Source organism: Rousettus aegyptiacus, unplaced genomic scaffold (genome assembly GCF_014176215.1).
Source record: "Rousettus aegyptiacus isolate mRouAeg1 unplaced genomic scaffold, mRouAeg1.p scaffold_m13_p_1, whole genome shotgun sequence".
NCBI lineage: Eukaryota > Metazoa > Chordata > Mammalia > Chiroptera > Pteropodidae > Rousettus > Rousettus aegyptiacus.
In genome coordinates, this window is record NW_023416284.1 from 71,197,557 (window position 1) to 71,216,898 (window position 19,342).

General features: G+C 36.7%; 1 protein-coding gene across 4 annotated transcripts in view; it reads right to left on the reverse strand.

Moving 5' to 3' along the window:
* The window catches only part of RNF144B (ring finger protein 144B), a 143,613-nt gene that overhangs the window by 55,831 nt on the left and 68,440 nt on the right, over nucleotides 1-19,342 (reverse strand). For 2 of the 4 annotated variants that reach the window (XM_016155876.2, XM_016155874.2), the window contains one exon: nucleotides 3,518-3,718. In XM_016155876.2, coding sequence (XP_016011362.2) covers nucleotides 3,518-3,682 — 165 coding nt within the window. In that variant the 5' untranslated portion in view covers nucleotides 3,683-3,718. Of the gene's footprint in view, nucleotides 1-3,517; nucleotides 3,719-3,810; nucleotides 5,083-13,160; nucleotides 13,475-19,342 lie in introns of those variants that run through there. The other 2 variants (XM_016155873.2, XM_036236848.1) reach the window with 2 other exon arrangements.

The window sequence follows — 19,342 nt, forward strand, 5'->3', positions numbered from 1 at the left end:
TAATAGGTATGCCACTAGAAAATGTGGTATGATCAAACAGGAATGCTTCAGAAGAAGTTAAACAGGGTCACCTGGCATTCCTCTTGACCACAAGATTTCAGAGTCTCTAAAACGCAAATATGCATTAGGTCCCTCCAAGAGAAGAATAGATTACATACCAGTTTCTAAGCTAATTTGACTATGGAACACTTTATTCAAGGAGCATCTCCATTGCATAGAGCCAGAGGTCCATGGAACAGATTCAGGTTGGGGCAGCACCTATTTAAAGGCCAGGTCTCCCTAAAGATAGAGAATGAACTAACTAACATCCAATGGTCAAGTGATACACTCCACATCTGTCCATTCTGCACTCCCAGAGCACCCTCATCTTGGAAACAGAAAGAATTCAACCTTGCAACAAACAGTCAGGGATACATCTTAGGGAAAACAAGACAAGGACAGAATGTATAAAAAGCTTGATTAAATCTATGAAAATATATCAGTATAGCACCATATCCAGCTAAAAGACCATGATGTTTGGCCATTCCCTGAATGTTGGAGAGAGAGGGGCTATCTTAGCAAAACCATTTTAAAAATATGGTATGTACCAGAAGTCTTTCCCAGCCAATAATTGGGAGATGTCATCCAATCATATTTGAAGCTGGAAATTAGTAGTACATGGCATAATAAAGTCACAAATTTATTTTCAGCCTTGAAAACACAAAATATATCTGATAACTTTAATTTGAGTGCAAATTAATATCTGAGGGGATTAGACACATTTTTAAAATATTTTTTGAAAAGAAGAAATAAAATCTCCAACAATAAAAAGAGTAGTATTTCCGGTGAGTCTGATATCAATTGCAAATTTACAGACACTAAGGTGATCAAACCCACAGAGCTTACTATTTTGGAAGATCATAAGGAAGAGGGTATCAGTAAGCCAGGGAAGGTTAATGTTTATAGGTACAAAACGTTCCAAAGTTGGAAGGATACCAAAAATACCAAGCCATTTGACTTTCTGCTTTTCAGCATTCCCGAACAATGAGGAAGTACAAACCTAGATGACAGAATAATCTAATTGTACTCCTACCCCTAAATTGCTGAAGGAAAAATGAGAAGCAGTTGTTCTGTTTACAATTGGGAACTAAGATCTACTGAAACAATATGTCAGTGTCAACTCCTTGGGACTATGAAATACAGCCTTTGCCTGTGTACTCTTTACCCAACGTTGACGCACAAACTTGAATTCCACACTATTAAATCTCATAGCAAAAACCGAATTGCATATCCTGCTTTTAAACATCCATAACTCTTGGACAAAAATTTCCATCCTGCCTTTAACCAAATGTTGCTTCTGACTCATTTGTTTGAAAGATTAGCAAGGGTCCAAAACATATGTGAGAAAGTCAGAGAAATAATCATTTTTGAAGCACAGCATTCAGAGACAAAGAAAGACCAAAGGAAATTGCAGCTGCCCTCGATGACAAGGTCATTTCCTCACTTCCTATAAAGCAACACACGCTGACAAGATGATAAAGGACCAGCACAAACATCACTTAGTGAGGCCTCCTCCTCATCACTCTACTTGAACCTCATGCAACACCTCCTCACCCGCATGCTTAACCTTTGCTCCTGCTCTACTTTTCTCCTAAGCCCTTTTCACCCAATACTATAACACACCTATTCATTGCTTTTCCTGTTTATTAGGTAACTTGGTAAGAGCAAGGATCTCTGCTGGGTTTTGTTTCTTTAACTGGTAAATCCTCATGCCTAGAACAGTTCCTCTGACACAGATGCTGATTTTTGTCGAATGAATGGACAAACAATTCTATTCTTTGCCATCTTTGGATCCTAGAGTTCAAAACGTAAAAAAAGGATTTTAGTCCCTTTCTTTTTTACCTAAATACCATGCTAAGGCTTCTCCCTACCCTAATCTTCAATCAAACAAAAAAAAAATTGTTTTAAATGGTATAAACTAGCTTGAAAATGGGCCGTGTTGATTAAATTAACAAGAAAAGATGAAATAAATTTTATTTCACCTACCTTGTCTTTAAAAAAAAAAATTCACAATCAACCTTAGTAAACTTGCCTCTTTCTACATGGTTCTACTTTCTGATGATTTCTCTCTCCTTTTTCCCCTTGATTTAACCACTGGTTGGTTACTGTAACTAAACTATTCAATTTCCTTTAAAGTCAGGGCATTAAACCCACATTTGTCTGGTGATTACTATATTGATTGTATAATAAATATTAACACACTGCCCATATCGGGCCTACCAAAGAAAAGATAAATGGTAAATATTATAATTTAGGCATCGGGCCCTCCTCTCTACCATGCTGAGATGCCAAGAACTCTTCCTATCTAATTCTTAACTCATCCTTAGTTTGAAAGTGTAGTTGATTTGAATACATACAGGAGTAAGTCAGGTATGTAAATAGAGAAAAGATCATCTATTTCTGGGCCAACGAATACAGGCACAGAATAACTGTACCTTACCATTTTTTCATGAAAAAATGATAAAATTTGTTATTTTAAATTTCCAAGTTGGGGAATCCAAACAAAAATGTGTTTAGGCCAGATGTAGTTTGTAATCTTCCATGAGGCCATGGACATCAGTTTATAATCTCTTGTTTAAAACTTCAACTCAGAGATCACTGCAAGCAGGACCCAGCCCAGAGTGGGTGAGATGCTCCTGTGGTACACTATGTTTAGCTGTCCCTGATTTTACCAGACTCTTGTAAAGTTCCATCTCCCCTGTGGAAAGTGTCTTATTCATCATTACATTCCCAACATTCAGCAGTGCCTGGCACATAGGAGGAGCTCAAAAAATGTTTGAATACATGAAAATTTGAATAAGACCACCTGGGCTCAAACTTCTAAGTGTCACTTTGAACTCATCGATCTGTTTCCTACCTTTATGCCTTAACCAGCCAACCTTCAGGGAAATGTGCAATGAAGGTCACTGGTATTGATATCGAGCATCAGACTGAAAAAGATAAGCTCATACCTGGAGATCTACAGGTTTCTCTATTATGAGGAATAAGCAGGTTTCAGCATATTGTGAAAATATAGAAAGATAAAAGGAGCTATGACAAAGTAAAACAGTTGTGCACCATGTGCCTTATTGGAGATGAGAAAGTATAAAAAGCTTCTTGCAGATGATAAGCAACTAAGGCATGTTAAAAATGTCTCTATTTTGTTCCTTAGCTAGAACTTTAAGAAAAGAAGAACTCTGCTTATTCAACTAATAATCAAATTTTCGTGAACCAATGTCACCATAAAAAAACTAATTAAAAATAAATAAATAGACAGATTTCATGCAAATATTACACTTTTCCTAAAAACCAGTAAATACAGGCTTTACCATTCAAAATACTATCTGGAAGTAGTTCTAAATGTGAAATTGCTCTTCAATGCAGGATCATATTATATTGAACAAACCCTGGCTTCTCAGTAAGCCACAGAAATGTATCTTGAGCTTTTACAGTTCTCCCTTGGTATTCTCTTATGATGAAGGCATCAAGGAAAACTTACAGCTGTGCAAAAGATGCACTGGCATTCTTGGAGTGTGGTCATCTTGTCCAAAGACTGCTCACACAGGCAGAGTTTGCAAGTGATGAGGGGAGCAAGAGCCAGGTCTCCAGGCGTCGGATTTTCAGCATTCATGGTGAGATAATGCAGCCTACCAACTGAGCCCATCAGCCTGTCTTCAGCCTTCTTCAGTCTTCTCAATCCCTACAGAAAGTTCCAAAGCAGAAAATATTATATTCATTGATACAGCTATTGTTTAAGCAACACATTTAGGCATCAGCAGAGCAAATCCTCACCCTCAATGATCTCTAAGCATACAATGAATGTGTTTCTGGAACCATGGGCTGGAGAACTTGTCACCTTGGCAAGGTGTTCCTGGAGTCCTGAAATTTAAGGTGACCTTACTCAGTTGAGGTGATTCATATCATGTAAACTATGAGAATTAAAGACCATTTAGGAGTCACACCACTACAATCAATAGATTGAAAACAATCCATATGTCCATCAATGGATGAATGGATAAATAAAATGTGATATAAACATAAAACAGAATATTATTCAGCCTTCAAAAGGAATGAAATTCTGACATATGCTACAACATGGGTAAAACTTGAGGACATTATGCTAAGTGAAATAAGCCAGAGAGAAAAGGACAAAACTTATATAAATGATTCCATTCACATAAGTACATAGAGCAGTCAAATTCATAGAAATGGCAAGTAGAAAGGTGGTTACCAAGAGCTGGGGGAGGGGGAAATAGAGAGTTATTATTTAGTGAGTACAGTGTGTCTATTTGGGAAATAGTTCTGGAACAGATAGTGTGATGGTTGCACAACATTGTAAATGTACTTAATGCCATTGAAAGATACACTTAAGAAAGTTGAAACAGTAACCCTTATGTATAAAAAATTTTTTCAATAGGATGTTAGTGTTAATTGTGTTCCTTGGCACATATTACTTCATTGAATCTTTTGCAACCATAATGATTATTTCCTTTATTTTATAGATGAATTGAGGTCCTGAGAAGTTAGGTATTCTGCCAAAGTTCTCAGAGTTTGTATATGGCAAAGAAAACTTAAACCTCCATCTTCTGAGGCCAAGCTCAGTGCCTGGTCCATTACAGTAGAGCTACCTTGCAAGTGAATATTATGTGGAGGAATGAAGCAGGGTGAGTGAGAAGTAGGGAGGAGGGAGAGAAAGAAAAAAGAGAGAGAGAAGAAAAAAAGAGACACGAAGTCTATGACTACAAATACCATAAGTTCACTGAAACTGTACCAGAATAAAATGTGTCTCCACACTTAGCATGACCATAGGAAAGGATGTTTCTACACTGAAATATAAAAATTATAACTGAAGTCCTTCTGTTGGATTGTTTTTATTTAGAATATCTTTAAAAGCAGTAAAATAATTGTGAAAATAATCTTCCTGCATATTCATAGTTTATATCAAATCAAGATATTTCCTATTCTGATTACTATTTTAAAAGAGTTCTTACTATTTTAAAAGAGTGTGGCCAACTCTAATACATTCTGCTATAGAAATAATTGTAAATATCCTCCCTCTACCCCTACAAGAGTCATACTTTTTTCCTTCTCATTGTAAACATGTTCAACATTTGCTACATAGCCCCACAGTGGCTTAAGTCCCAATATGTAGGTATAGAAGTGCTAAAATAATGGAAGGACAAACCAATTGGAACAGGTGGAAAGAAAAAAATCTGAGATCTAACTGCACTGAATTTCTGAATGTCATACCAGAAAATGTCAACATTTACTAACTAGTAACCTGAAGTGTTCAAGATGTTTCACCTAACTCATTGATGGTAGTAGAAGACTTGATTAAAAATAAATTAAATAGGAAGCAACCAATGATTGGCTTCTAATATGATATTTCTTGGGAAAGACCTAATAAGGTTCAAGACACAGTGTTCTTATTCAATTAACTGTTAATGAGTTATCGTCCCAGAACAATTTAAATTCCAAGAAACCCACATATCAAATTCAGGATTTTAAAGTTTAAAAGAAAAAATCTCTCGTTAGAGTCAATTAGAGGTAAAAATGAATGATTGTACCTCTCTTTTCTTCTTCCTAGTCTATGCTTAGACAGGTATCACCCATTTGTTTCTTCAAGACTCTCCAGTTCACAGTACAAAGAAGCTCATTAATCTCCCCCAATTACTAATCTCTATTTTCCCAACACTGTTCATGCAACATATTCTGAATTATCTTCCCCCCCCCCAAAAAAGAAATCCCAAGTCAAACAAGAAGAAATATAGCCTGTAACTGCTTCCTAAGAGGGAAAGATGAGAAATAATACAGGCCCAAACCATCCCATTCCCCAAATGTCAATTATCCTGCTAAGCCCATCTGAGGAAAGCTGTTATGAATAGATAACTCCTGTTGCTCCAACCCAATAAGAAATCTAGATATTCTTCAAGAAAGTTAATTATTTCTGAGTCTCAACTTATATTATTTTTAGAAGGAGACATTAAACAAGATAAATTTTTAATGTACTCAAAAAGCAAAGACATAATTGGATACCTCTTAAAAGGCATATCTCAGAAACAACCTTCTTTTGTTAGTAGAACTAGAAATTGTGTTACTCAAGGCCATCTGAAACATCATCTTGTGTCTTGCCATATACTTAAGTTTTTATTTCTTAATTTGTGAGTTACATGCATATAGGTTACAAAATCAAAGTTATAAAAATATATCTATCATCTCCGAAAATTTCCTCCTGCCCTTTTTATTTGTACTCAATATAAGATTTACCCTCTTAGCAAATTTTTAAGTATACAAGACAGTATTTTTAACTCTAAGCATTACATTGTTCCATGAGTGTATGCTCATCTCCAAACTTATCAAATTGTATACATCAAATATGTGTAGCTTTCTGTCAATAATATCGCAATAAAGTGGTTTAAAATATATATAAATTTTAAAAATATATTTTACGTATTAAAATATTTTATGACATAAAAACTTTTTACTAGAGACCTATTCTGTTAAAAAAAAAAAAATCCAAGAATTCCAGTCTAGGCAGTACTTGTGACTCAGTGAAGAGAGAAAAGGAGTCACATATTTCATCTCTGAGATGTGAACAATCCAAAATGATTCTTCAAAAAGAAGTGATTTATTGTTCTGTGTACAATAACACCAATTCCCTAAAATGATGGCTTCCAAACATTTTTTAAGCAATAGAATTTTATGAAAACAAAATCTTAAGTAAATTGCCACTCTATAAAACAGATAAGGAAGACAAGTGCTGGTTGAAGCAATGCTGGGAGGCCAAGGACAGGTACTGTTGACCTTTACCCCAGCAGCCTTCCAGGTACCGTCACAAAAGCTGAAGCATTCACCATGCACAATTTGAAAACAAGCCCTTTGGTTTTTCACTGTGGGTAAAATGAAGAATGAATATTTTAAAAGTAAATGATACATAGTGAGCACATCATAAAAAAAAAAGAGTATCAAAAGCTTTTTACCATTGATTCATTAGATATCAAGCTCTTCAAGAAATAATCAGGAGAATGCTGATGTTCCCTAATGAATTCCCCCACACTTGAGATGCTTGTGAATGGTTCCATGGTGTTCTAGTGTTTCCTTATTTATGTCTTAAGATTCACCAGTCTCCACAGCATGAAATCACCAGTAGAAACTCAGCCCTCACAGCCAAACTACTAGCAAATGGCATGAGATTTAGAGGGAGTGCCCACAGGAAGACTGACCACACGCACGCGCTCCTCCTGACCCTTTCATGGGACCACATCCTCATGGGCACACTGACAGTCCACACTACTCCCCTCCAGGTCTCAAGATGTTTTCCTTCCAGAGAGCCTGTAACTCATTCTTGTTCAACTTGTTTTACTTCATATTTCTCGTTTTACCTAAAATAACAAAGTCATTTGAATGTTCCAGATTACTGCTTGATTTAAAACGGTAACGATTATAATTACTTTTACAATTATTACAAATGTGATCAAGCCTCTTGCTGCGTGTCAAGAACCCAATGAGAAAAGAATTTTGGCAGAAAATGCAAAGGGCATGTTGGAAAAAAGAAACCGACAGCTGCCTTCAGGTTTAAACTTTCTAAAGTCGATGTCAAGGTTGTGTGGGGTGGTGAAGGCAGACTTCATCCAAATTATGGAAGTATCACTTGCTCCACTATAACTAACCACAGAATAGAACAGACTGGCTGGGGTGTACAAAGAAGGAAAACCACTTTAAAACATCTCATTGTGCTTTAGAGGAGGGGGGAAATCAGCAGTTCTATTCTGAGGGTCTCTTGCACTATAAAGTGTTCCTTATATGAAAAGCAAGTACTATCTAGTAGGAACAAATGGGAGTCACTTTTTCCCTCATGTGTTTTCATTAGAATTGCCAAAAAAAGGAATACTTCAGAAGTAGTGCTGGAAGCACAGGATGTATAAGGAATTTTCATATTCTGCTGGTGGACTGAAAAAGCAATCTGCTTTAAAAATGCAAGGGTGGGAGAGCCAATATTCAAAGCATTTTTAACTAATGTATTTATACTTGTTTCACTACCTAAAATTATAGTAGTTATTCCATTGCACAAAAAGATAATGTGGTTGAAAAGGATAATTTTTACTAGGACACTTATCCAGTGATTTAGGAATTTTTATCCCTTCTGCAAAAACTTTAAAATTTAGATAAATTAATAAAGCATAATTAAAGAGACTAAAAGAAATAGAAAGCTACTAAAACGAATCACCAGGATATTGCTGTTGTAACAGAATATCAACATAAAAATCCAGCTGATCTGAGTTTAGGTCTTAGTTCCAAATTAGAAACTAATCTCTAGAATAAACAAACCCAAGAAATATTTAATTCTACAATGTGACAGAAGTAAATCTTTACCTCAGGCTTTGTGAGATAGCAGCATTATAAAACAGTTTATCATTGAGCTTCATGTGATAAAAAGGAAATCATGTTCTCTTCCCCACCATTTCAAAGCTTCATTTGGAGAAAATCAAGATATGGAAAAATACTTCAGCCTATGATTCCTTAGTTTTAACATCTCCATCTCATCAGTTTCCAGGATAGTAATAAGATCATAACTTTGTAACCTGAAGACCTGTATCTTCTAAAAATGGAACTGATATTAACTTGTTTTGTGGGTGAAAAGGACAGACACTCTATTAGGATGAGCACCTTAAATATTAGCAAGACTGTTTTCTAGACAATGTCTTTGCTATTTTAAATTAGGGTATGAATAAATTCTGTTACAACTATTTTAAGAAGACCTAATTTTTTTCAGCTGTATTGCCATAATTGATACATAACATTGTATAAGTTTAAGGTGTGCAATATAAAATTTAATACATATATTTTGTGAAATGATTACCATAATAAGGTTAGTTAACACATCTATCCCCTCGGTTATAATTTTCTTATGGTGAGAATAATAAGATCCAATTTTTATATTTTTTCCTACAAAATATATAGGCAAAGTATATGAAAAGAAATATGAGATCATGGCCAACAAAGCACATAACATTGTGATAAACTAACTCTAAACCCTACAGAGTATACAGAACATCTGGAATGCCAAGTTTTAACACTGGCAAAATGCTGATCCTTTTTTCTAAAAAGCACATTTCTTTTTTCTTGCTTTCTATGCTCTCATTACCACTACAGGGGAAAGCCCAAGAGGAGGAAATCCATTCCCAGCTTTCCTAACAATAAAAACTTAGCAAAGAAGGTAAGAGTGAATATGAGAATAAAAGTGCAATGATATTTTTGGCATTATAATTTTACATTCACCATGGTAGCTCCCTCCTTGACACCACCATGTACCCTGCCCACCCCTTTTTAAATCAATGGTTCCCTTGCCTCCCACAATTATTCATACAGCCCTGCTGAATAATTTTCTTCCCCCTGCCTGGCATAACAACAAAGCTCAGAAGCAGGAAGGAACGACACTTAAAGGCAGGTCAGACAATGATGTAATTAACAGATCAAGGAGAAGTGTTATTTCAGAAAGGTCCATAGAGCAAGAGAAAGGCTGGTTTCTTGGGTTATGACGTTACCAGGAAACTACAGTTGCTAAAGCATGAATATCTAAATCAAAATTGTTTCTTCAAATGAATAAAAGCATGTGTAAAGGTTACTCTGCTATGAAAGTTAAAAGTTGTATATAGAAATTTTAATTAGAAACAAGTTTAAAACCGGTTTGGGAGAGGAATGTCCTCCATCCCCTACTAAGCAAGGTACATACAGGATGTGTATTTTCGTACATCTTTGCCAAGTCAGTTTCTTAAGGAACCAATAACACAGAAAACAAAGTCAACCCACAAAGAACTGAATTCCACAGGTGTTAGGTTCTGGGATATAATGGTGCTTAAATCTAGTCCCCATTTGTAAAGAGTAGGTTAATTGAGGAGATGTCAACAGATCGTTTCTTATCATTGTACATAGGACAATTTGTGGGCTTATAGCTTCAGTCACAGTCCGGCAAAGACAGAAATGAGATATCTTGTTCTTCTTCCCAAGAAAGACAAAGAACCAGTTGACTAAAGGTCTGGGACTCAAATTCATGACTATGGAGGAATTAAAAACCAACAAGACATGGCTTTCTAAGTATGTTCTTTAATAGATACTACAAGCCATGTGATCAGAAGTATCTCCTGCTGTGAATAAGAGAAATGCGTTTCACTTAGGCTGTTGTGTTTTCAGTTCAAGGAAGGGATCCAGTCACAGATGAGACATTTCTTATTCTATGCTGAAAAAGCATTGGTCACTTTTACTCTCTTTAATGTACTATTTTCCATTTTTAAAATAACTACTACAGTATGCACTGGGTTTAGAAGTACTCATTGACCAAATAAATAGCAAATGCCAAAGTTAATAAAAATAAAACATCACTACACACCTAAAAGTGAAATAACAAATTAAAATTAAAATAATCAAATCAATTAACTTCAATGCTCTTATGGCTCTTCAAGTTACTGAATGCTCGCTCAGGTAACATCAGGAAAACCCTGATAAAGATGACAAACTCAAAGTATTTTTCTTGCCTAGGTAAAACGTTTATTTAGAACTATCGCTCTAGTTCAAAGTCACTTCCAAACTCCTGTGAATTCTTTCAGGACAGAGGCCATTTTGTACATCTTTATATCCTCAGCACCTAGCGTACACCTGGCAAACAACAGTCACTCAATAGTACAGTGGATAACTTCCCTGAATGTACGTAAAAGAGAGAAAATAGTAAAGGACTAGTTCTCATCTATTTTCACTCCCAGCAATTCAAATGCTGAAAATATCAATAATTTGCTGTAGCTAAGGAACTTCTATAAATTAAGGTAGGCATCCCTGAAAAAAGGTCTCAGCCCTCAGGAGCAGAGGCTGCAAATACCTACTCCACATAGTTCAGAGTAGAAAGTGTGACTTGTGGGGCAGCTTGGCCTCTTTCCCATATCTAAACTAATCAATTGCACAAAGTTTAGTCCCAAAACTGTTTGGACTTTGTTTCTCCATCAACATCTGGGTTCAGCATGATTCCTGACCACTACCTCAAACTTGAAATTTCAAACACCAAGAACCTCACTTAACAAGAAAGTAATCATTAGTCAAGGCTAGGGGAAGCACATAAGCTAGAATTAGCAGAAACACTACAGAGAAATAATTCTGATATCTTTGTAAATGTTTCTAAACATCTCAAATATTGAAATTACTTTTTGAAATGGAAAATTTAAATATACTTTCTCAGATTAAATGTATTCATTATTGAAAAAGATAGATAGTTTCCAGGAAGCTAAATGGTCTTATTATATAGATAAAATAAGCTTTTTCCTTTCTCGATAGAGCATAATTTTTTCTCTGATGTAGAGTTTGGCTCTGAAAACTTGGTTCATAACCTGGGGGACCCAAAAACTTATTATTATTATTATTATTATTATTATTATTATTACTACTACTACTATTATTTTAATGTCTTAAATTGACCTAGTTTGGAAGTCTGGATGCCTTTAAATTGCCAATGAACTGAAACCATTCATGAGAATAAGGCTTTTGAATGCTGAGAATGTTCTTGGGGCTCAGCACAAAGATATTTGGCATAGATGACTGTAAATATTTGTAAAACTCTGGGTAAATGCAGTGTTTGACCACACTCAAACCTCACTTCCAGCACAGTCGTGTAGAAGCAAGTTATCTAGGGTGATTGGTTAGGGGGATTTTTGGTTCAGGTTTTTTTTTTTTTTTCTATTTGTTTTAAATAAAAAGTCAAGCAACTTGATTCTGCGACTTGACATCTTTTTTACATTCTCTATACACATTTACAGTTTCAATTAGTCAGAGGCTATTTCTGATACAGATCTTTTTTTCTTTCCTATTTTTCTGTTTATGCCCACCAGAAAGAATGAGATACCAGTCACAAGTGTGCAAGAGTAAGGCAGCAGTTGGAGGAAAACGTGGCCTTGGATTTCCTAATACAATTCTCTCCAAGTGGCTTTGTGGATCCACTATAGCTATTTTACTTTTTCTCCCCTTCTCTTCTCCTCAAATAGTTTCAGAAATACTTAAGGGACTGCTACCCAAGAAAAGGACTAGGACTGGGAAAGGAGGACTGAGTAAGGAGGAGGAGGAATTAGAAGTGAAAAGGACCAGGGATCAAGAGGGTCATCTCAGTGAAAGCTGCAGCAGCCAGATACTTTAATTAGCTAGCAACTCAGTGAAGACTGGCTGGGTTCCTTCTGTCTCTCACCCACACCCTAAAAACTGAGTCATCTCGAAGCTCATTTATTTTGCTTCTGCTTAGACACCCCCAATCTGCTGCTTCAGAAATGTTAGATACATTTTTCTTTAATTCATATCTGAAAATGTTCAAATAAATATTGAGAAATGCCAAGTTAGAAGAAGACAGATAGTCCTATTGGGTGCCCCAACTAATGTTTTGATAAGATACGTATGGGGCAAAAAGAAAGTGAGAGGCTCTAGTGGACACACGAAGATAGAAAACATTTTCCTAGAATGGAGATTTCATTTCTGAGAAATCTGAATGTGAGAATTATATGCATCAGGAGCAGACTTACAGCAGAATCCCTGAAACTAATTAAGAAAAGCAAAAGGTACTCTGAAAAGGATAAGCTAAAGATCCTTTTTCTCTGCTAAAACAGCAGGAAGCAGTTTCATTTTAACTTAAATTTGAGAAAAGCAGCATAAGATGAGAATGTCACTGTTTCGTCAGCAATTACCTGACAAAATAATCAGTATACTGTATGGCCAAGATCTCATGGATAATATCTTATTCATATCTCTGTATGTCAACATATTGCTGTGCATTGCTCGTAACAGAAGGCAAACGTCTGAGGTTTTGCCAACTTTTGGTCTCCCCCGAAGACATTGGGAGGTTTGATCTAACCTTCCATTTTTACAATACGTTCTGTAGAGAGTATTATAGTAGAAATGAAACTAGTTTATTTTACCTTTACAAAGACACCTATTATTAAGTTAACAGGTGTTTAAGACATGTAGAATGAATTCAGATCTGTATGGCTGGAAGCACTAGAGGCAGCAAATAAAGCAGAAAATCGTGGTATCATAGTGTCGTCCTTTTTTCTTTCCTCAGCGCAACACCATTCCCGTCTTGCAATGCCTGCAGCGTCTAAAAAGCTCGCTAAACCTACCTGGCAGGAGAGCTACGTTCCTCCGGCGGCAGCCGGGCTTCAGCAGCCTCCCGCGCGCGCACCGCCAGCCGGGGCTGCTCACACCCCGGGGAGGAGGAGCTGTTTCATTCTCTCCCTCTTCCTTCGTGCTCTGCGGCTGACAGCTTTGCGCTCTGCAGGACTGTAGCAGACTCGGGCTCTCAGAACTATTGGGCCGCAGAAGGAGTAGGAGGAGGACCTATAACCAACCGCCTCCTGCCTTTGGAGTTGCTGCGGTGCCCGAGAGCTTTGCAGAGTGTAGGGCGCAGCTCGCCAGCGGCAGCGCTGGGAGCCGCGCGTTTATTTATACAGGAAGCTCAGCTGCGGCACTTCCTACTTCCCATCTGGGTCGCACTTTAACTGCAGGTGATGGTCTTAACCCTGTCCGAACCGACCGCAGGAGCTCCGGAGCAATCTAGTCCTCCTCGGCTTTCTCCACTGGTCAGGACCTCTCTCTTGTCCTTCTGATACGGCTGCCGCAGAAATCCAGAGCTGGGTGTCCAGCAGCAGCCCATAGTGTCCTGCATTCCGCCCAGAAGGGATATGTCACCTCTTGGCCTTCCGAGCTTGCTGCTTCTCTGCACGCGTCCTCCTAGACGTGCCCCCCTACAGTACCTTTGTCTCCCTCCTTTCCAGCTTTTTCTCTTCTACTTCCAACAGCCCAGACATGCCTTTCCATCTTGCCAAAGGATTGTTTTGATAGAAACACTTCCCATGTACATCTCATCAAAAAAACCTTGTACCTGATTTGTCCTTTTGTGTCTAATGATAAAATTAGAACACAGGCAAATGAAATCAGGACAGCCTTAGTTTACCTCATTAAAAAAACAGGCGCACCTTTATGAAACAATGACTTTACCTGAAGTGCTTTGTCAACAAATTATGTGGGAAATGCTCGGTAACCTAACAGGTTGTACTCTCATTTAAGGAAAATGTAACAAAGTCATCTGGAAGCTCTGGGGGATTATAATGTGCTTTCCTCACTCCAAAACCTTACATACTTAATTTCTGTGATATTTTTAACAGATTATATACCTAGTCACTCTTCATGTCTCACTGCAGTCACAATCACAGTTCCAAATCTGTTACAATTATAAACGTTCTTACTCTAATCCAGGAATCTTCCTCTGTTCACTCTGCAACCTCACTCTACTTTTGCAAATGCAATCAGGAATGTGCTTCTTAAAAGGAAGAGACTCACAAACCCTTTGTGGAAGAGATCTGAGTGTGCCAGTGAAAGGATAGCACAAAAGCGAACTGCTCCTCAAGCTCTTCATATTGAAGAAAAGCTCTTCATATTGAAAAACACAGCCTATCGATGTATATAGTGGTAGGACAGACAGGCAGGACCAGTCCACTGGTGAGGGAGGAAGGGATGGTGGACAAGGGAAAGAAGACAGAAAGAGAACATACAGTAGGGGCCCAAAGTAATAGAATAGAGGACATCTGCATTTGAAAAGTTCTCCTAGCTAGTTTAGTCCAAATGCTAATTTTAAAGATAAGGGAACTGATGTCCATGGAGATTTAAGAGGCTGGTTTGAACCAGATAGGGCAGAGCTAGGACAAGACATATATCTGTATAAGATGAAGAAGGTACATGTTAATGAACACCACTCCACAGATGTCTAACTTCAAATTCAGCAGCAGCTGAGGCGCTGAGATAATCAACCTCAAGGTATTTTCTTGGTGTAGTAACCATTGTTGATGGACAGGAATCAGGAAAGATAAACAAAGCACATTCTAAGAGGTTAGTTTATTCATTAGTGTTGATGCAAAAGTTTGGCACCCTAAACCGAAGTTCAACAGAGTCCACATTTTAAATTGTCATGCAATTGAGTTATAATCTCCTATCGACAGAATAAGGGAAGAAGCTGCGGCCAATACGAATATGGGTTAAGCAATAATCATGCTGCCTGCTTTTGTAAATGGCAGGAGGAAGAAAAAAATCTTTTGTATAATTTAAAAACATCAGCATTATGTTCAACCACACAAGTTTATAAAAACTGCATTCAGACTTTAGTAGGGCTAAATAAACATGTAGAACACTATCGTATTATGTGAACAGTTCTTTCCGATCTGCCTAACGAGTCCACTGTGTGCATTCATTCATTCTCTCAAGCATTTATTGATCTCCTCCCAGAAAAGCTGCTAGATGCTGGGAAGACAAAGATAAGTCCAAGGAAGGACTCAGGCAAGCAAATCAATTCTCAGGGTACTGTGATGAGTGATGTGATAGACTTACACATGATGTGCCATGGGAGCAGGAAAAAAAATAATTTAACTTAAGGAAAGGGCTTAATGAAAAGAATCAAAGAAGGAATCCCTGAAAAAGTGCCTTAAAGCTGAGTCTTTAAGTAGCCAACTGGGGAAGGTGGGAAAAGGTGAACCAGTCAGAGGCAACAGCCATTGCGAGGCCTAGAGATATGAGACTTTAGGTCACAATTTTCTTAATTCAGACGGAGTAGATCCATTCAGAATAAAACAAAGAGGGCCTGAACTAACAGTGGTGAAACTGGCATGAAAAAGAAGGGAACAAAAGAAGAGAGATTTCAGAAACAGAACTGATAGGACCTGATATCTGATTGGATGAGGGAGATAAGGGAGAGAGAAGAGCCTGGGCTGTTGGTGCCACTAAATGAGGTTAGGAATAAAGAAGGCACAGTCATAAGAAAATAATGATGATTCTATTTTAATCCTGAGGAATCTGAGGGTATGCTGGAAAAGTTGTCTAGTAGGCCAGCAACAGAGAAAGGAGAGTATAGGGAGGAGAATCTTTTAGGAATTACCATCCTTCGGGTTGTGGTCATGGATGAGAGGACCAAGAGCTGAGATCACCCACAAAAGGTAGCCTACTGTTGAATCAGAGGCTTTGGACTCTCACAAACTCTATCACTCACTCATTATTATGCAAGCTTAAACAAGTTTTAACACACCCCAAACTCAGCTTTCTCATCTATAAAATAAGAATGATGATATTCATCTCATAGGTTGTTATGAGGGAAATGAGATGTTGTTAATTAGCTAGCACAATACCTGATGGCATTATCTAGGTCTTGGTGGTGGTGCAGTGAATGTCATCTCCTGGAATTGTGTAGTACACAACTAGTTCACTGTACAGCACGGCCCTGTCCTGATACATGGTAGGAACTCAGTCAACGTTATTCATCTAAGAAGGAAGGAAGACGGGAAGTGAAAAGAAAGGAATCAAAAGAGAACCCAAAGGAACACCAATATTTAAAGGGTAAATAAAAGTTCCCAAATAAATCTAAGAAGGAACTGCTTTTTTTAGACTATAAAAATAAATGTAACATTTGCGATCTCAAACTGAGAAGTCAAAATCCAGCCACAATTTACAAAATTGTTTTTATCTTTCTAAACAATTAATATAAAGAAAAATCAAGATTCATTTTTGTGCTATTGAAATTACTCTTCTAATCTACCTTAATAAGTAAATTAGTAACACATACCTTAGATGTGACATCTTAGTTATATTCTGTGTTAAAACACACAAAAAAAATTTTTAATGATTTGTTCAGTTTCAAGAAATCAGATAAAAAAACACAAGTATTAGGAAACTAGCTTCTGCAATAGGTGCAATTCTTTCTCCACAGGAAAAGATTTAAGGCAAAGGTCATGGTACTCTGCCACTGACAATGTGGTGATTTCTCATTTCCACACAACTACAATCTCATTTGCATTTTTCTGTTGCAGCTAACGGTGCTCATCTTACACATTCGATTCAACATTTGTTGAGAGTATTGAGTATAGAACTAAGAGAAAGACAATACAAAAGGGGACTAAGAACATTACAAAATAATGTGATAGAAACTATGCCAGAGATAAACTCAGGCTAACATGAAAGTCAAATTACATGGAAAGTCAAACTATAACCCAGAAATTTTCATCCAGTTACCTCAGACTTGCTAACAAGGTTTTAAAAAGCTGGGGACATGTCATTCGGTTCTATTTCACACATGCAACAGCATCTCAATATCTCACAGAACAAGCCGAAACCGGCTAAGTCCCAACAAGAAAAACCTGACCAGAATACAGTCATGTGCTGACACACAAGACGTTTCGGTCAACAACGGACCATATGTGCGACAGCGGTCTCATGATTACAACGGAGCTGGAAAATTCCTATCTGCTTGTGACATCAGAGCCGTCGTAATATCATAGTGCAAGGCATTCCTCGTGTTTTGTGGTGATGATGGTGTAAATAAACCTACTGCACTGCCAGTCATATAAAAGTATAACACACACAATTATGTACAATACATACTACTTGATAGTGATAAAAATGACTGTTACCGGCTTATGTATTTACTATACTATACATACACTATAGTATACTTTATTATTACTTTAGAGTATACTCTTACTGGCTTATGTATTTACCATACTACACATTTATTATACTATATCATTATTTTAGAATATACTCTTCCTACTTATAAAAAAAAAAGTTTGCTATAAGACATTTATATAATTTACAAAGTGATCCCCCTGATAAGTCTAGTACCCACCTGGCACTATACATAGTTATTACAATATTACTGACTATATTCCCTATACTTTAATTCCCATCCTTGTGACTATTTTTTAACTACTAACTTATACTTCTTAATTCCTTCACCTTTAAGAAGACCAGTTTAAGCAGTAACTGCAGTCATGTGATGTCTTTTTCTGAGGGCCTCGCAATAATTATTAAACTCAATACTATATTTATCTCATGGAAGTGCCATTAGTTGCAAGCAATTAATGATCTCATTAATCCAGTACTGAAGTAAATAAGTTACTGCTCAGAGTCCTCTCCATTCAGAGACACAGGCCTTCCTTCCCTCCTCTAACTCAGCTATTTCTTTATTCCTCAATTCTGGCACCTATGGAGTACTCTATATGTCTCTCTCCCTCAGTAATCTGTGAGAAGAGTGTCATAATATTTTTTCCAACTTCCGCTCACATCAGCCCCTCACTCACCCATGTACCAAGTTAACAGCCTGTGGCGTCTTCTAAGAATTCTTTTTGTGTTCATTTAAACATACAGATGTACACTAACATGCACACATTGACCTTATCTCTGTGAATTGTCTATTCATATTCTTTGCCCATTTTGCTTTAGAATAGTTTATATATTTCCTATTTATAAGAGCTCTTTATAAATTAGAAATAGTAACACTTGGCCTGCAATATATTTTACAAATAATTTTTCCACATATAGCTGATGTCTACTGATTTATTTGATTACTAGTTTTATTTTATTTTATTATTAGTTTCAAGTCTACAGTACATTGGTTAGACATTTATATAGTTTATGAAATGATCACCCTGATTTCTCAGCCACTCATCTGTCTCTACACACAGCCATTTTGGGTTTTTACTGTGTATGTTTTCCTTTTCTTATACAGCTTCTGGGGTTTCCGAGCTTGATTAAGGATGTTTCCCAAGCTTCGGGTTGGTGTGCTTTACTAGATATTCTTATGAAATGTTAATGGTTTTGGTTTTCTTAATTTGTTTTTAATCCACCAAGAAACTATCTTTAAATAGTATATGATGAGTCCTGTTATATTTTAACCAGATAGGGAACTACCTATAACAACAATTTATCAAGTAATATAGGACCTTCCCATTAGACTGCAACATGTATCAAATATTAAGTTTTCTGTATTTTCAATTATCTATTCTGAATGATCGATTTCTGAATCTGCTCTGTTCCAATAATCTATTTGACAATTGCTAGGCCAGCAGTATGTCCACTATAGTGACTTAATAGTATTCTTATTTTTCTTATTTTCTTTAGGTATAATAGGGTATTTCTTTATCAATGTAAAACTTTATGATCATTTCATACAGGTTTTTAAAACCCATGCTGCCATTCTATTTTTGAATAGTAGGATATTTACATATTATATATATTGTTGTGGTTTTATTTAAGGGAATAATTCCTTCATTTCTTAATATTCATTGCTTTGCTTAAACAGAGAAAAGCTTTCAGTTTTTATATTCATCAGGCATCCAGCATCTCCTCAAATATTTTAATTCTACAAGAGTTAACTGCTTTTTTAATTTAGTCTCACATTTAAAGGTACATATATACACAGTCATTCAGCAGCACCAAAACATGTCTTTTATCTCTTCTATTCCAGTAAAGATATCAGCAATAT